General features: G+C 39.6%; 1 protein-coding gene across 1 annotated transcript; it reads left to right on the forward strand.

Annotated features, from left to right (window-relative positions):
• The first annotated feature begins 7,852 nt into the window (after positions 1-7,852).
• Positions 7,853-9,726, forward strand: SMIM10 (small integral membrane protein 10). Its single transcript, XM_045538359.1, has one exon. It carries the CDS (start codon positions 8,096-8,098, stop codon positions 8,318-8,320), a length of 225 nt encoding a protein of 74 aa, XP_045394315.1. The 5' UTR covers positions 7,853-8,095; the 3' UTR covers positions 8,321-9,726.
• The last annotated feature ends 3,520 nt before the right edge of the window (positions 9,727-13,246 follow it).

The following is a 13,246-nucleotide window of genomic DNA, read 5'->3' on the forward strand; positions in this document are numbered from 1 at the left end:
GAACATTATGCAGAAACCTTTGGCGAATTATGTATACATTTTAAAGAGTGTTTTAATGACATTTGGGAAAATTGGTTTGAATGGGCTGTGAATACATTATTATTTTTCCCATTTAAATTAATGAAATATAGGATATTGCTATCCAGACAATCTGGTGTCCAATACATTTTCAGCAAGAGATTAGATTCAAATAATGATGGGTGCCTATATACTTTTTTTCCACACTTAAAATTCTAAATAACAACAACAGACACAATAACATGCTCCCACCTTAGTAGAACTATGCCTTGTACAAAACAAATCACATTCAACTTCTCCCCCAAAGGGGATGCTCAAAGTCTCTTAAGTTGAACAATGTTCATTCCTTTTTAAGTCATCGTAATTTTGTATTGATATTCTTTAATTTATGGCCTAAATTATGAAGTTCAGCCACCATCAATCCATATAAGAGGGCAGGATGAAGAAAATATCCTGTATGTATATATATACTAATATATATACACACGCACACAACACAATAAGCAAAACTGAAATTATGAACAGCTACTCCCACCTTGTGTCTGAAACTAGTCACAAAACCATAGTTTGTAGTTATGTAACTTCTTTCTTCCACTACCCATTCCATTTACCCTTGCCCTCACTCAGTTTCTTAGATATCAAATTCTCTTTGCCTGGTGGGCTGTGGTCAAGCTTCATTACTGAGAGGTTTGAGCCCTTGGTGGTCCTGCCTATATGATGTTGTAGTAATCTTCTATTAACTTTTACTACTAAACATGACAGTATTAGGAGGAGCTCCAGAATCTTATACTTAGTTCTGCCTGCCTGATTGTGTAAGAGCAACCAGTTATTCCCTTGATGACCAGGATCAATCACACCAACCAAACATATATTTTGCCTGTTGGTCCAGTGCCATGAGTAGCTCCAAATAGCTAGGTTGCAGTCTCAACATCCAATTCAATAGAATGATTGCTGTTTCTACTGGTAGACGTGATCCTCCTTTACCTAATCAGACCTCTAAATCAGCAGAGGACAAAAGCAAGGGGACAGGAAGAAAATATTTACAAACATTTAAATATTTAAAATATTTAAATTGGCAATATTTAATAATATTTAATAATATTTAAATATTAAATTTAAAATATTTAAAATGGCAATCTACCATTCTAAATGATGAATAAGGTATGACTAGTGTGACTTCTCTTTAGCCCTTTCTTGCCTTCTATTGCTATAAAATGAGATCTTTAGTCAGAAGCAGTATTGTGTGAGAAATCATAATTGTGAAAATGCTACAAAAGTGGTGCTTCTTGAATTGCTGCAGGAAGGGAAGGCAAATCATATTGCAGCACAATGGAAGGGAACCAACTTGATCAACCTGCCACCAGATGGCTAGTTGTAATACCCCAGCCCTCCCCCACAAGGAGATGATACATATTGGGGATTTGGCATTGGCCTCTGCTATTGGCAGGTTGGGATTGGACACTCAACTGTTATGGCAGCTAGATCAGCCTTAGTGAGGGAAGTCCATGTGTGCTGCTATGGTAGCTAGATCAGCCTTGGTGAGCCCTCGCAGAGCCTTCAGATCTGCAACCATGGATATTTTGTACATGGGCCCCCAAGCAAACCTTAGGATAGTTGGGAAAAGAGGCTGACTGACATTCTAATGCAAATCATGTTGTTCACATGATTATTGAGAGCCTCTATCACAGCTGATGCCCTCTGTTGGGCATTTATATGGAACACAAATGTATTCACCATTCTTAGAGGTCCAACCACATACCACTTCTCCCAACCTCCTTGCCGCCAATATTGCAAATTTTGTTCTTTCCAAGTCCCTGAACACCAGTGTAGAGCCATACCTTAGACCATTTCTCCTTCCAAGCAAAGTGAACAACCACATATATCACTTCAAATTATGTTCTCAGGAAAGACTTTTCTTCTTTACTGTCCTTCTGGGCTACCCCTGTGTGGTGCTATGATATACAGCAATGCACTGGCTGGTGCCCTATGTCATGCAGAAATGTGCTAAAGCAGGTTTGAATTTTCTACTCTTCAAATAGCTGGTTATAGAGAGGTCCCTGTATTAGTTTGCCAGGGCTGCCATACCAAAGTACCACAGAATGGGTGGCTTAAACAATGGAAATTTATTTCCTCACAGTTCTGGAAGCTAGAAGTTCAAGATCAAGGTGTTAGCTGGGTTGGTTTCTTCTTGTTATGATTTGAGTGTTTGTGTCCCCTCCAAAATTCATGTTGAAACTTAATCTGCAATGCAACAGTATTAAGAGGTGGGGCCTTTAGTTGGTGATTAGGCCATGAGGGCTCGGCCCTCATGGAGTGGATTAGTCCCTCATGAAAGGGCTGAAGGAGCTAACTGGGCCCTTTTGCCCGTCTGTCCCTTCTGTCATGTGAGGATGCAGTGTTCAAGGTACCATCTTAGAGGCAGAGACCAGACACCAAACCTGCCAGCACCTTGATCTTGGATTTTCCAGACTCCAGAACTGTAAGAAATATTTTGTTATAGTGGCAAGAATGGACTGAAACATGTCTTAAAGCCTCTCTCCTCAGCTTATTGATGGCCATCTTCTCCATGTGTCTGCATGATCTTCCCTTTGTGCCTATCTGTGTCTTAATTTCCTCTTCTTGTAAGAACACCAGTCATGTTGGATTAGGGACCACCACAATGACCTCATTTAACTTTAATTACATCTTTAAAAATCCTATCTCCGAATACAGTCAAATTCTGAGATACTAGGGGTTAGGACTTCAACATATGAATTTATCAAGGACACAATTCAGCCATGGCAGTCCCCATGAAACTATAAGTGTGAGGTGAAAAAGGGAAGACAGCATGGTAGGTACAGACACACTGGGAGTATGAGCCATTGCTCACATACCTTTGCTGTACCTTCAGAACCTGCTCAAGGCCAATCCATACATACCGATTTTAATTCAAGATCCCATTGTATTTTTCACTAGTCAAACAGGTCAATCAAAAAGAGATGTGAGAACCAGGCACAGTGGCTCATGCCTGTAATCCCAGCGACTTGGGAGGCTGAGGTGGGAGGATCGCTTGAGGCCAGGAGTTTGAAACTAGCCTGGGCAACATAACGAGACCCCATCTCTACCAAAAATACAAAAATTACCTGGGTGTGGTGGCCTACATCTGTAGTCCCAGCTATTTGGGAGGCTGGGGCAGGGGGATCACTTGAGCCCAGGAGTTCAAGGCTGTAGTAGTGAGCTATGATCGTCTTGCCACTGCACTCTAGCCTGGGCAAAAAAGTGAGATCTCATCTCTAAAAAAAGAAAGGATGTGATAGGGATCACTACCACTTAATTTTTAAAGTCTTGATGGTGGCCCTAATTTCTGTGAGCCCTCTGTGCAATGTAATATTGACTTTGGTTTACTGTCTTGACAGTACAGCATACTGGTTATGAGCATGGTCTCTGGAGCCAGTTTCTAGTTTAAATTGCAGTTTTACCAATTACTAATGGGTGACCATGGGCAAGTTACTTAAGCTTTCAATGCCTTAATTTCCTTTTCTGTAAAATGTGTACAATTATAGTACCTACCTTGTAGTGCTGTTTTGAGGAATAATGTGTTAATATATCTAAAGTGCTTAGAAGAGTGTCTGGTACATAATAAGTGCTAGGTATTTGTTTGCTATTACTGCTATAATTAGAAGGTAGAGTACGTTCCAGGCTTCCACCTGGACCTTCCTATCATAAAAATTCTCACTCTGCAGGTCAGGGAGCCAGTTGGGGTGTTTTTCTGGTTATATCTATTACAACTGTAAATCCAGCAACTGGGAAAATTACCAGAGTTAATTTATAGACCCACTGGGCCCATTGGGCCAAAACTCCATTTATCATTTGACCTTCATAAGGCCTCACTCTGACTTTGGGCAATAGTACTGCTCAGAGTTCCCAGGATTAGTGTCAGCTCAGAGCCATTGTCCAATAATCCCTGAAGAGTACATGGATTTTTATTTCCCCTCTGAAGAGCTACCTTGGTAAATGGCTACAGATCCTTTGGGAATAGCTAGGAAGATTTAAAGTACATAATTATAATGTTACCATAGCATCCTTCCTCAAGGTACTCCGGGTATATGAACTGAGAGGCTCTATCACAGCAACCCAACTTTCTGTTTGACAAAATTCTTTTGGTTAAGTGGATCCAATTTCTGTTTCAGTCCTAGGGTTCCGATTATCAGTTCATCACCACCAGAGATCATTGTGAGTAAAATCATTTTGATTGCCACTCTACTCTGTAGCTCTATTCTGGGGTATGGTTATTAGTTAGTTTTTGCTATAAAATAATTAAAAGTTTAGAGGCTTAAAACAACAACCATGTATTTAGTGAATGATTGTTGGGAATTGGCAATTTGAGCTGGGCTCAGCCGGATTAGTCTTCTGCTTGTGTCAGCTGAACTCACTCATATGTCTGTGGTCAGCTGCTACTGTTAGTCTACTTCTAGGGGTTGTTTGGCCATGAGTTCGGACAAAAGGGATAACTGCAGCATGTATCTCTCATCATCCTGTTTGTTCACATGGTTGCAGCAGGTTTCTGAGACTAGCAAGCCCCAATACATAAGTACCTTTCCAGCTTTTGCTTGCACCATTTTTTGCCAATGTCCTGTTGACCAAAGCAAGCCACACAGCAGATCCAAGAAAAAAGAAATAGACCACCTCTTGCTGTGAGGATCTGTGATGTCAATGCAAAGCTATAGATTCAGGGAGGGGAAACTTTTGCGATAAGTTTTCTACTCCGCCACAGGCACGAAGACTGCTTCCCCCATTCTGGAGTCCCAAGTCCTTTTCAGACACATCACTTAATTTCCTTAGAGAAATACTGTCCGTTTTCATCCAGGAGACAGACACACTCCTCTACTGAGGCAGGGGAAGGTGGTGGAAGTGGAACCCAAGTTATTCAGCCCTTTTGCAAACAATTCTTCAAACGGTCATCTCATTTTATGTCATCTTCCCACTTGCACTCTCTACAGCTGGAGAGTGGTGGTGCTTCTTCCACGAAAATGGCTTCCACTTCTGCTGCAGCCATTTCCTGAGATTTGTTGGGCTATGGTGCCCTTACTCTGTTTATCCTTCAGTTTGATCCCATCAGCATTCTTTCCAGGAATTTAACAAACTCTTTGGTCCACTATTCTCACCCCATATACTACTTTTATGAATGAATTTACTTTATATTTCTGTATAATTGTTTCTATTTGTTTGGGGGAGGTTAATGCTTATATTCAATTTACTGTCTTGTATCACAATAGCCTCAAATTACATTTTAATCTCCTATCTCTAGACAAATGTAACAGTGTAAAAACTTATATATAATATATATATATATATATATGTACTATATTCTTCCCATATATATTAAGAGTGAGTGGTTCAGACAGAAGAATGAAGGTATATGCACTCTACTGTGGGAAAGAAGAGCCAGAAAAAGATTTGCATAATTTCTCAAAGACAATAGCTTTGGCCTATTACTACTATTTCATATTTGGTGTGTAGTGTGAGGGAGAAGGATGCATTTCCTTTGCTTAATGCATTACATTAGGCCATTTTGACCACTCTATGTTTCTCCCAGGGCTATGGTTGGGATTTTATCAATTTTAGGCTGCTTATGCTGTTCTGTCTGCCTTACGCAAACATTTTAATATAGAAAAGTGCAAAAGGGCCACAGCCTGGATAGCCTGAGGGGCAGGAACATATGGAGAGAGGAAAGAGGAAGGCTGCCTAACCCTTCTCTTCCTCGCTGTTGCAGCCGCCACCCCTGAGGTCTCCAGGATCCTTTATAGTGCAAGTTATTTGTAAGCCCTCTGCCTGGTAGTCTGGCCCTCCTTCCTTTTGATGCCACTACATTAAGTGACCAAAAAAACATAATATTTAGCCACAATAGTAATCAAATATAAGTAAATTAAAATAATTAGAATGATGATTTTCTTTTAGATTAGTGGTAATAAAATAATACATAATAATATGGTTGAGGGTGTGGAGAAATGGACAGCCTTATACATTGCCTGAGGGAGTGGAACCTATTTACACAGGAACCGGAAATAGCTTTTAATTTTAAGGTTGCAAAACTTTTGACAGAGAAGTTCCTTTCATGCAAATGTACAAAGACATGTACACTAGAAGTGATGTTTAACCTTGCTAATAATCAAAACATGCAAATTAAAATAACAGTGAGATATCTTTTTCACCTATCAAAATGTCAAAGATTTAAAACAATGCCAATGCTCATTGTTAGGAACTGTGGAGGGTGTGTTCTTGAATATATTAGTACAAGTTTTGTGGAAGGCAGTTTGACAACATAAATGAAAATCCTTAGATGAAAATTATTTGACCCAAGAATTTCACCTCTAGGAATGTAACTTTGGGAAATATCAGAAAAGTGTACAAAGATGTACATGCAAGGATATTAATCTCAGCATTATCTATGACTGTGAAAAATTTGAAACCATCCAAATATCCATCAGCAGATCAGTTAATTTTTGGCCATCCATAAGGAATAATGCACAGCCAATAAGGTATCAATACGGAAAGATATGCAAGATATATCATTATGTTTAAAAGCATTGGTTGAGGCATATGTTTGTATGATTCCATTTTGTTTTATGATTTGTATGTATGTATATATGTCTGTGCTTTTTAATATATGCAAATAATTGATAAAAACATATACCAATCTGTTAATAGTTTTTCTGGGGGCTATGAGCCCAGATTTTATTTTTTTCATAATGTATAACGTTTCAATATTTTCCAAGCAATCAGAAAAACAATATTGGAAAATTAAGAAATTTAGAAAAGCTACTCAACTGCACTGAAAATTAAATGAATGCAAACTAGAAAAATAATGAAATGTAATGATTGCCATCATATTGGCAAAAAATAATTTAGGATCGTTAACACTTGATGTTGTATGGACCTTGGTCTCTAAAATTTTTTGATTGACAACAGGTATTAGTAAAACCTTTTGATTTTGAACACTAAATGTCTATGTCTATGTATATGTAATTATTTTTATAAATAAAGATGGGGCCATATTATCCATTCTCTTCTGCCCCTTGTAAATTCATTTGTACAATGGTGTTCATTGCAACAATTTTTGCCATGGGTTAAACTGGAAACATTCAGAATGTCCATCAATAAAGGTCTGGGTAAATAAATTATTGAATATTATTAGTCAGCATATATATTTTATAACATTCAGTCATCAAAGAGAGTGAGGTAGGTGTATATTATTAATATGGTAAGAGCAATATACCAACACATAATATCTGGAAGTATATACAATAAATATAATAGTAGTTCATGGCGGGGGTGGGATGCAGAATGAGAAGCTATATAGGGAATTTGCTTTCCATTGTTTTACATGTTTCTGCTTTGAAAATTTCTAAAAACTTGTTTGAATAAATTTTCCAAGTAGAAGAATACTAAAGATCTAAAACACAAACAAAAGTGTCACTTGAATTATTGCGACAGAATGCACACATTTCAAAGTCCAGAACAGCTGTGGGTTTTGTATATTTGTACTAGCTCAAAGGGAAGATTGAAAACGTTACTAAAGGGATTTGGGGCAAGAGGAAATGTGTTCATGCCTCTGAGTTGCTCAAGATCATGCTTATGAAGGCCATTTTCTATCGTTTTGAGAAAGTTTTGTTTTTCTTCTGTTAAAATTTAAAAACTTAAAAATTTTTAAAAAGTTAAAAATTAAAAAAAAGAAAAAAGGATGGCCCTGGTCAGGAAGCTGGGTCTCTCACGTCAGCATGTGCCCCGCCCACTGTCCAGGGCTCGCTTGCTCACTCTCTCTCTCCCCCCTGGGGTCAGACCACTGGGCCCTAAGCTGCCTCTGGGAAGCGCGGACCTTGTGGGGCGGGGGTGGTGGGGAGCGTGGCGGGGCTGGGCAGAGTGCCAGCGACCGCCGGGGCCAGAGCCTTTCCTAGGAAGGAGGCCGTCCGCTTTGCAGCCCAGCTCGGATCTGCGGCCCCCAGACGGCTTCCCGCCCGTATTCCCCCGGGTCCGTCCCTCTGTCCCACGGTCAGCGGGTTCACGGAGCCTTCTGGAGGCTTTGGGCTCTGGGCACTGTATGGGAGGCAACATCAGGCCCATGGCGGCAGTGGCCCTGTCCAGTCTGGCGGTGCGGCTGTCGCGCTCAACCGCGACCCGCGACTCATACCGCGCCTTCTGCAAGGGGCTCACGCGCACGCTGCTCACCTTCTTCGACCTGGCCTGGCGGCTGCGCATGAACTTCCCCTACTTCTACATCGTGGCCTCGGTGATGCTCAACGTCCGCCTGCAGGTACATATTTAGAGCCACTCACTTTGTGGCATCTGGGGATCCCTCTGGAAGGATGGCTGACTTCTACCTAGCAGCGCACCCACCGTAGAGCAAAGCGACCACTTCTGACGGCACTTGCAGATTTGCCAGTCTTTCCATCGCCTTATCTTTTATTATAAATGGGCGGCCAAAAAAAAAAAAATCAGCATTTGCAGAAAGCCTGCAACATAACTGAAAAAGCCTAAGATAAAACGAAAAGTTGACTCCCAAGGAAATAAATAATTCAAGGAACAGAAAAGAACTTAAAAATTTGAAAATCCTCAGAAAAGTTCTTGCCTCCATAAAACAAAAAACAGCACAAACTTTGGGAAATGGCAACGGGTGCAGGATGCATTAAGAAAAAAAAAGTAAAGATAACTAAAAACTTAAGGAAAGAAACTACAAGAATGGTCCAGATAGCACACAGATCTTCTCAGTGTGAATAGAAGGGAATAGACTTCCAACCGAATGGAATGAATTCAAAGCAATAGACGGATTGGATAAGAAGCTGGAGGAAATTAATAACATGATCTGGAAGACACACATTTCTTCATCCCAAGAGAAGAAATAATGACAAACAGAAACTACGGGGAAAACAAACATTTCAAACTGTACGAAACCCTCATGCTTCAAATATGAAGCAACCTCAGATGTGGCATGGTTTTGAACAGTTGCCAGCAATCTGAGAAAGGGAATCTGAACACTGGTACAAAGATCAAGACTCTGGAGTCACAGATGAGGAAATCCAATCACAGCATTCAGCTTTGCTATTCAGTGAACCAGGTAGCCAGCAGGAGAGTTAGAAATAGTAATAAAGCTATATTCAGGGGTGGGAGAGGAGAGCCAGGAAGTCAGTAGAAAATGCCTCATGTCATTAAGTCAAGAAATAGTAATAAAATTATATAATTTAGAAAAAGGGAGATAATCACTAAACAGATATGTGTAAAAGTTTTTGCCTCTGGGTTGGGGAACCAAGAGTTGAGAAGGCTGGACAGAGATTTATTGCTTTTCATTATATGTCATTTTTGTTCTATTTGATTTTTTAAAACTATACACATGTATCGCTTTGATTAAAAATTAAAACTTATTAAAATGAATTTACTGGATCTAGGAAATTTGGGGAGGGTTGGGAGTGACACTTGAGGTCGGGTAGATTCTGAGTTAAAACACATGCCTTCCTAACTTTCTGCAATAGTATATGTATATACTAAAATGTTCCTGAATGATCACACAAAATATGATTTCTTTGACTATTTAAACCCCTTGTTTTCCAAGCAGACCATAGGCCATATGGAAATGTTTTAAAACTAAAAATGACCAGTAGTCTTCAAATAACCCAGAGCTTCCTCACACTATGAAACTTTGCATGATCAAATCTGTAGAATGTCATAGTTAAGATAAAAAATTAAACAATAAAGATGTGATTAATTTTCAAAACTTAAAAATTGGACAAGGGCCCTATGGTGTTTATACAAGGTTCCTACATTTTGGTGTTAATCATAATAACAAAACAGTGGAAATAAACTCTATGTCCAACAGTAGGTGCTTGGTTAAATAAAAGTAGTACATCTATATGATGGAATACTACATGTCCATTAAAAATGATAAGAAATTATATTTTACCCATGTAGAATGAATTTAATAGATGTGAAGTCACCTGGCCAATGAATGACTCAAGTGATTGAGCTAGAGAGTAATAGATGCATATATTTATATTGCATACATACATTCATACACTCAACTTAGTTATAAGAAATAATAATAATTAGAAACATTGCATACTTACAATATGCCATGCAATATTCTAAGCATTTTATATACATTATTTCATTTAATCCTCCCAACAACCCTGAAATAGAAATGATTATTATCCACAATTTTCAGGAGAGGAGACAGAGTAGTGGAAGAGTGATAAAATATTGCAAATAATATTATTCTTCCTACTAATGTGAGACATTCATTGTATGATTACCTTTTAATCATATTTTTACTATTTAAGAAATTGTGAGGCATCCTTTAAAGTTTTCTTGTAAAATTCATGATCCAAGTAGCTGCCATGGATGCTGGAAGTTTGGGAAACCAGGGCTAAGCACTCCATTCCTGCAGCCTCACTCTTCCATCTAACTGTATGTTTATATCCTTTAACCCACTTCTCTTCATCCTCTGCCTTCCCCCACCGCCCTTCCCGGTCTTTGTTATTTATCTTTCCACTCTGATCAAAATTTTTAGTTCATATATAAGTGAGAACACAAAAGTATTCTTTATAACAGGTACTCAAAAGCAAATTGGTTTGAAAGTGGAAATTGTAAATAATTAAATAGCGCTTTCTCCTCAGAAACACAGCTTTTTGCCCATTAACAGAGCAAGTTCAAATATAAACAATTCCAAACAGTTACAGTTTTAACTTGCAAACAGCACAGGCTTTTGGTTTTATGTTTCACTTTTCAAATCATTTCCTCCAATTCACTTTAGGTGTAATTTCTCTCATCCTACAGCACCAGCCCCCGACCCCACCAAAAAAAAAGGCAAGACAGCCAGTGACACTACAGGGTCCTCAGATTTATCAACCTTGTCATGCCTTCATGAGCTGAATATCTCTGGCAACTGTTGGCATGGGCTTAATTGTAGAATTAAGTGCAATTCTCTTGAGCACTGCTAACACACCTTAGAGCAACAGAAAATGTCTTTTAACTCAGACTTTCCTAAAGGTACAATTCTCTGAAAGCACCAAATGGGAGGAGCTCCTCTCTTACTTGCCAGATTAAAGAAGAATTCTTGTTCTACCTTGATTCTTTATCATTTCCTCTTTCCTTTCCTCCAGGTCCCTCCTGATATGACCAGACTTTTGACTTTACAGGCAGAGATCCAGGTTCCAAGCCCTGAACTTCCCTCAGACCAGTCTACAGCCTGAGCTTTCTGTTGTCACCCTTGACCTCTTCCTTGGGCACAGTTTTGTGACTGCCTTCAGACTCAGGTTCCGGTCACCTGAATGACTACTGGCATTGACCTCTTTCTTCAGTAACTCAGAGAATGTCTCTAGAATGCTCATCTTCCAGTATAGGGGTGGGAGTAGTGAGAGAGTTGTAAACATACTGTCTTTCAAAGCACAACTTGCCACAAGTTCCCAATTTTGGTATTTTTACTGAAAATCCAACAGCTTCACTTCAAACCCTTCCTGAAAAATGCTTGGGAATGTAGAGATCAGGTTCATAAGCCAAATTTTGTTGAATAAAAGAATCTGAATGATTCTGGGCAAGGTAAACAAAGTCTTAAAAGGTGAAGTCTCCAGGACTAGTAAGGATATCTAATATTTGGGTCTCTACTGGGTACTAATGTCTGTCCGTCACCTGTATTTCTCCTCCAGGTACTCTTGCAGTCTGGAAAAGTGAATCCCTGTGATTTTCAGCAGTTCCCCCAAAGAGGGAATGTTAGGTATTGGAAAAGTAATATAGACAATAATTGCCTTATACTCCATGTATTCCCAGCATGTATAAACACACTTCTCTCATTCATATGATTCTAGGAATGCTCCCTTGTGATATAATTTAATTGCTCCACATACAACCAGAAACTACCCAGAGAGAGGCAACGCATATAAATGCTTCCAGCTACCATAGTCAGAGGTGAGGTCATGGGGCCTCTGTTTATAGTTCAATTTCTCCTAGTGATATCTCTTCTTTCTCTAGTTCTTCCATTATCCCAACTTGATATTGTACAATTCCATGATCTAAATGGTGACTTTGCCACCACTACTCTATCCTATTTATAATACTAAAGGGAGAAGAGGTGAGAGAAAAATTTTAAAAAGAAAGATAATAAGCAGGGAAATAACAGAAGAAGATATACAGTTCTCATTTCTGCACATGGCCATGAGGTGGTCCTATGATTTATGACTTCTGTATCAATTCCACCTTCCCTCTTCTTTACCCACTGGGGAGGCTCAGTCCTCCATTCCTGAGGAGTCTGAGCCCTTGGTAGTCCTTTATAAGATTGCAATGTTCTGTCATGTACCCCCTAAGGATTGTAGTATAAGAAGGTACCTTAGGGGATCCCCTGAGTATCATCCATATTCCTCTCTGTCCTCACTCTGTAGCATGAACAATATAATCATCTTTTTTGAGTGGCTCCAGGAGCTAAGAGTGGCTTCAAATTTAATGGAACCATTGTTTCATCCCATACTGGAAGGGTTTCTTCCTAGGAAGCTAAAACCTCTAATCTATCAGAGATCAGAGTTGCAGATATGGGGAGTAAACCTGTCGCAATGGGCCAGGTGTAATTATGAGAGACACCACCTTTATTTCCACTCCTATGTTCCCAGACTTGCAAATCCTGGCAGTGGGAGAAACAGCTATATATATTGGTTGCTGTTTTATGGTATGTACATCCTAGCAACCTCCACTGTGACTCTCCTATCAGGGCTTGCCACAGGCTCCATATAGAGCCCTGATTTACCCCAAACATTTTGGGCACCACTGGATCTGCTAGATGATAAGGGTCAAGGGTCAGACCTACTAGCATGTAGCCTACACCAGCTGGAGAGCCTTGTTTTAGCTGTGGATCCACACTAATCTGCATGTGGTAGGAATAACATTTGCATTTTCCAAGTCTTGATGTTCTATGGTGAATAGGTCTGTTTAAACCTACTCCCAAAGGCCGAGGGAGATAAGAGGCCAAAGAAAGAGGCTGGTGAGTCCAATTTTTCAAAAAGAAACATTTAATAGAGATTTACAAACAGAAGCCATGTCTCTGGTGGCCATGAGATAAGATGGTGGTGGATCCTGGCATTGTTATCCACCCCCCATACCCAGGGCTTATATACCAAAGGGAAGGAATATGTAGGGCAATTGAAGTTGAGCCCTCAGGGGAAGGCAAGAATTTGCACAAGGGCAGGACTTAAGGTAAGGCTGGAATTTATGGTAA

This window comes from Lemur catta, chromosome X (genome assembly GCF_020740605.2).
Source record: "Lemur catta isolate mLemCat1 chromosome X, mLemCat1.pri, whole genome shotgun sequence".
In the NCBI taxonomy this organism is placed as follows: Eukaryota; Metazoa; Chordata; class Mammalia; order Primates; family Lemuridae; genus Lemur; species Lemur catta.

What these genes read in the sequence shown, in the direction of transcription:
- SMIM10 (XM_045538359.1), top strand. Translation starts at nt 8,096, where the DNA reads ATGGGAGGCAACATCAGGCCCATGGCGGCAGTGGCCCTGTCCAGTCTG.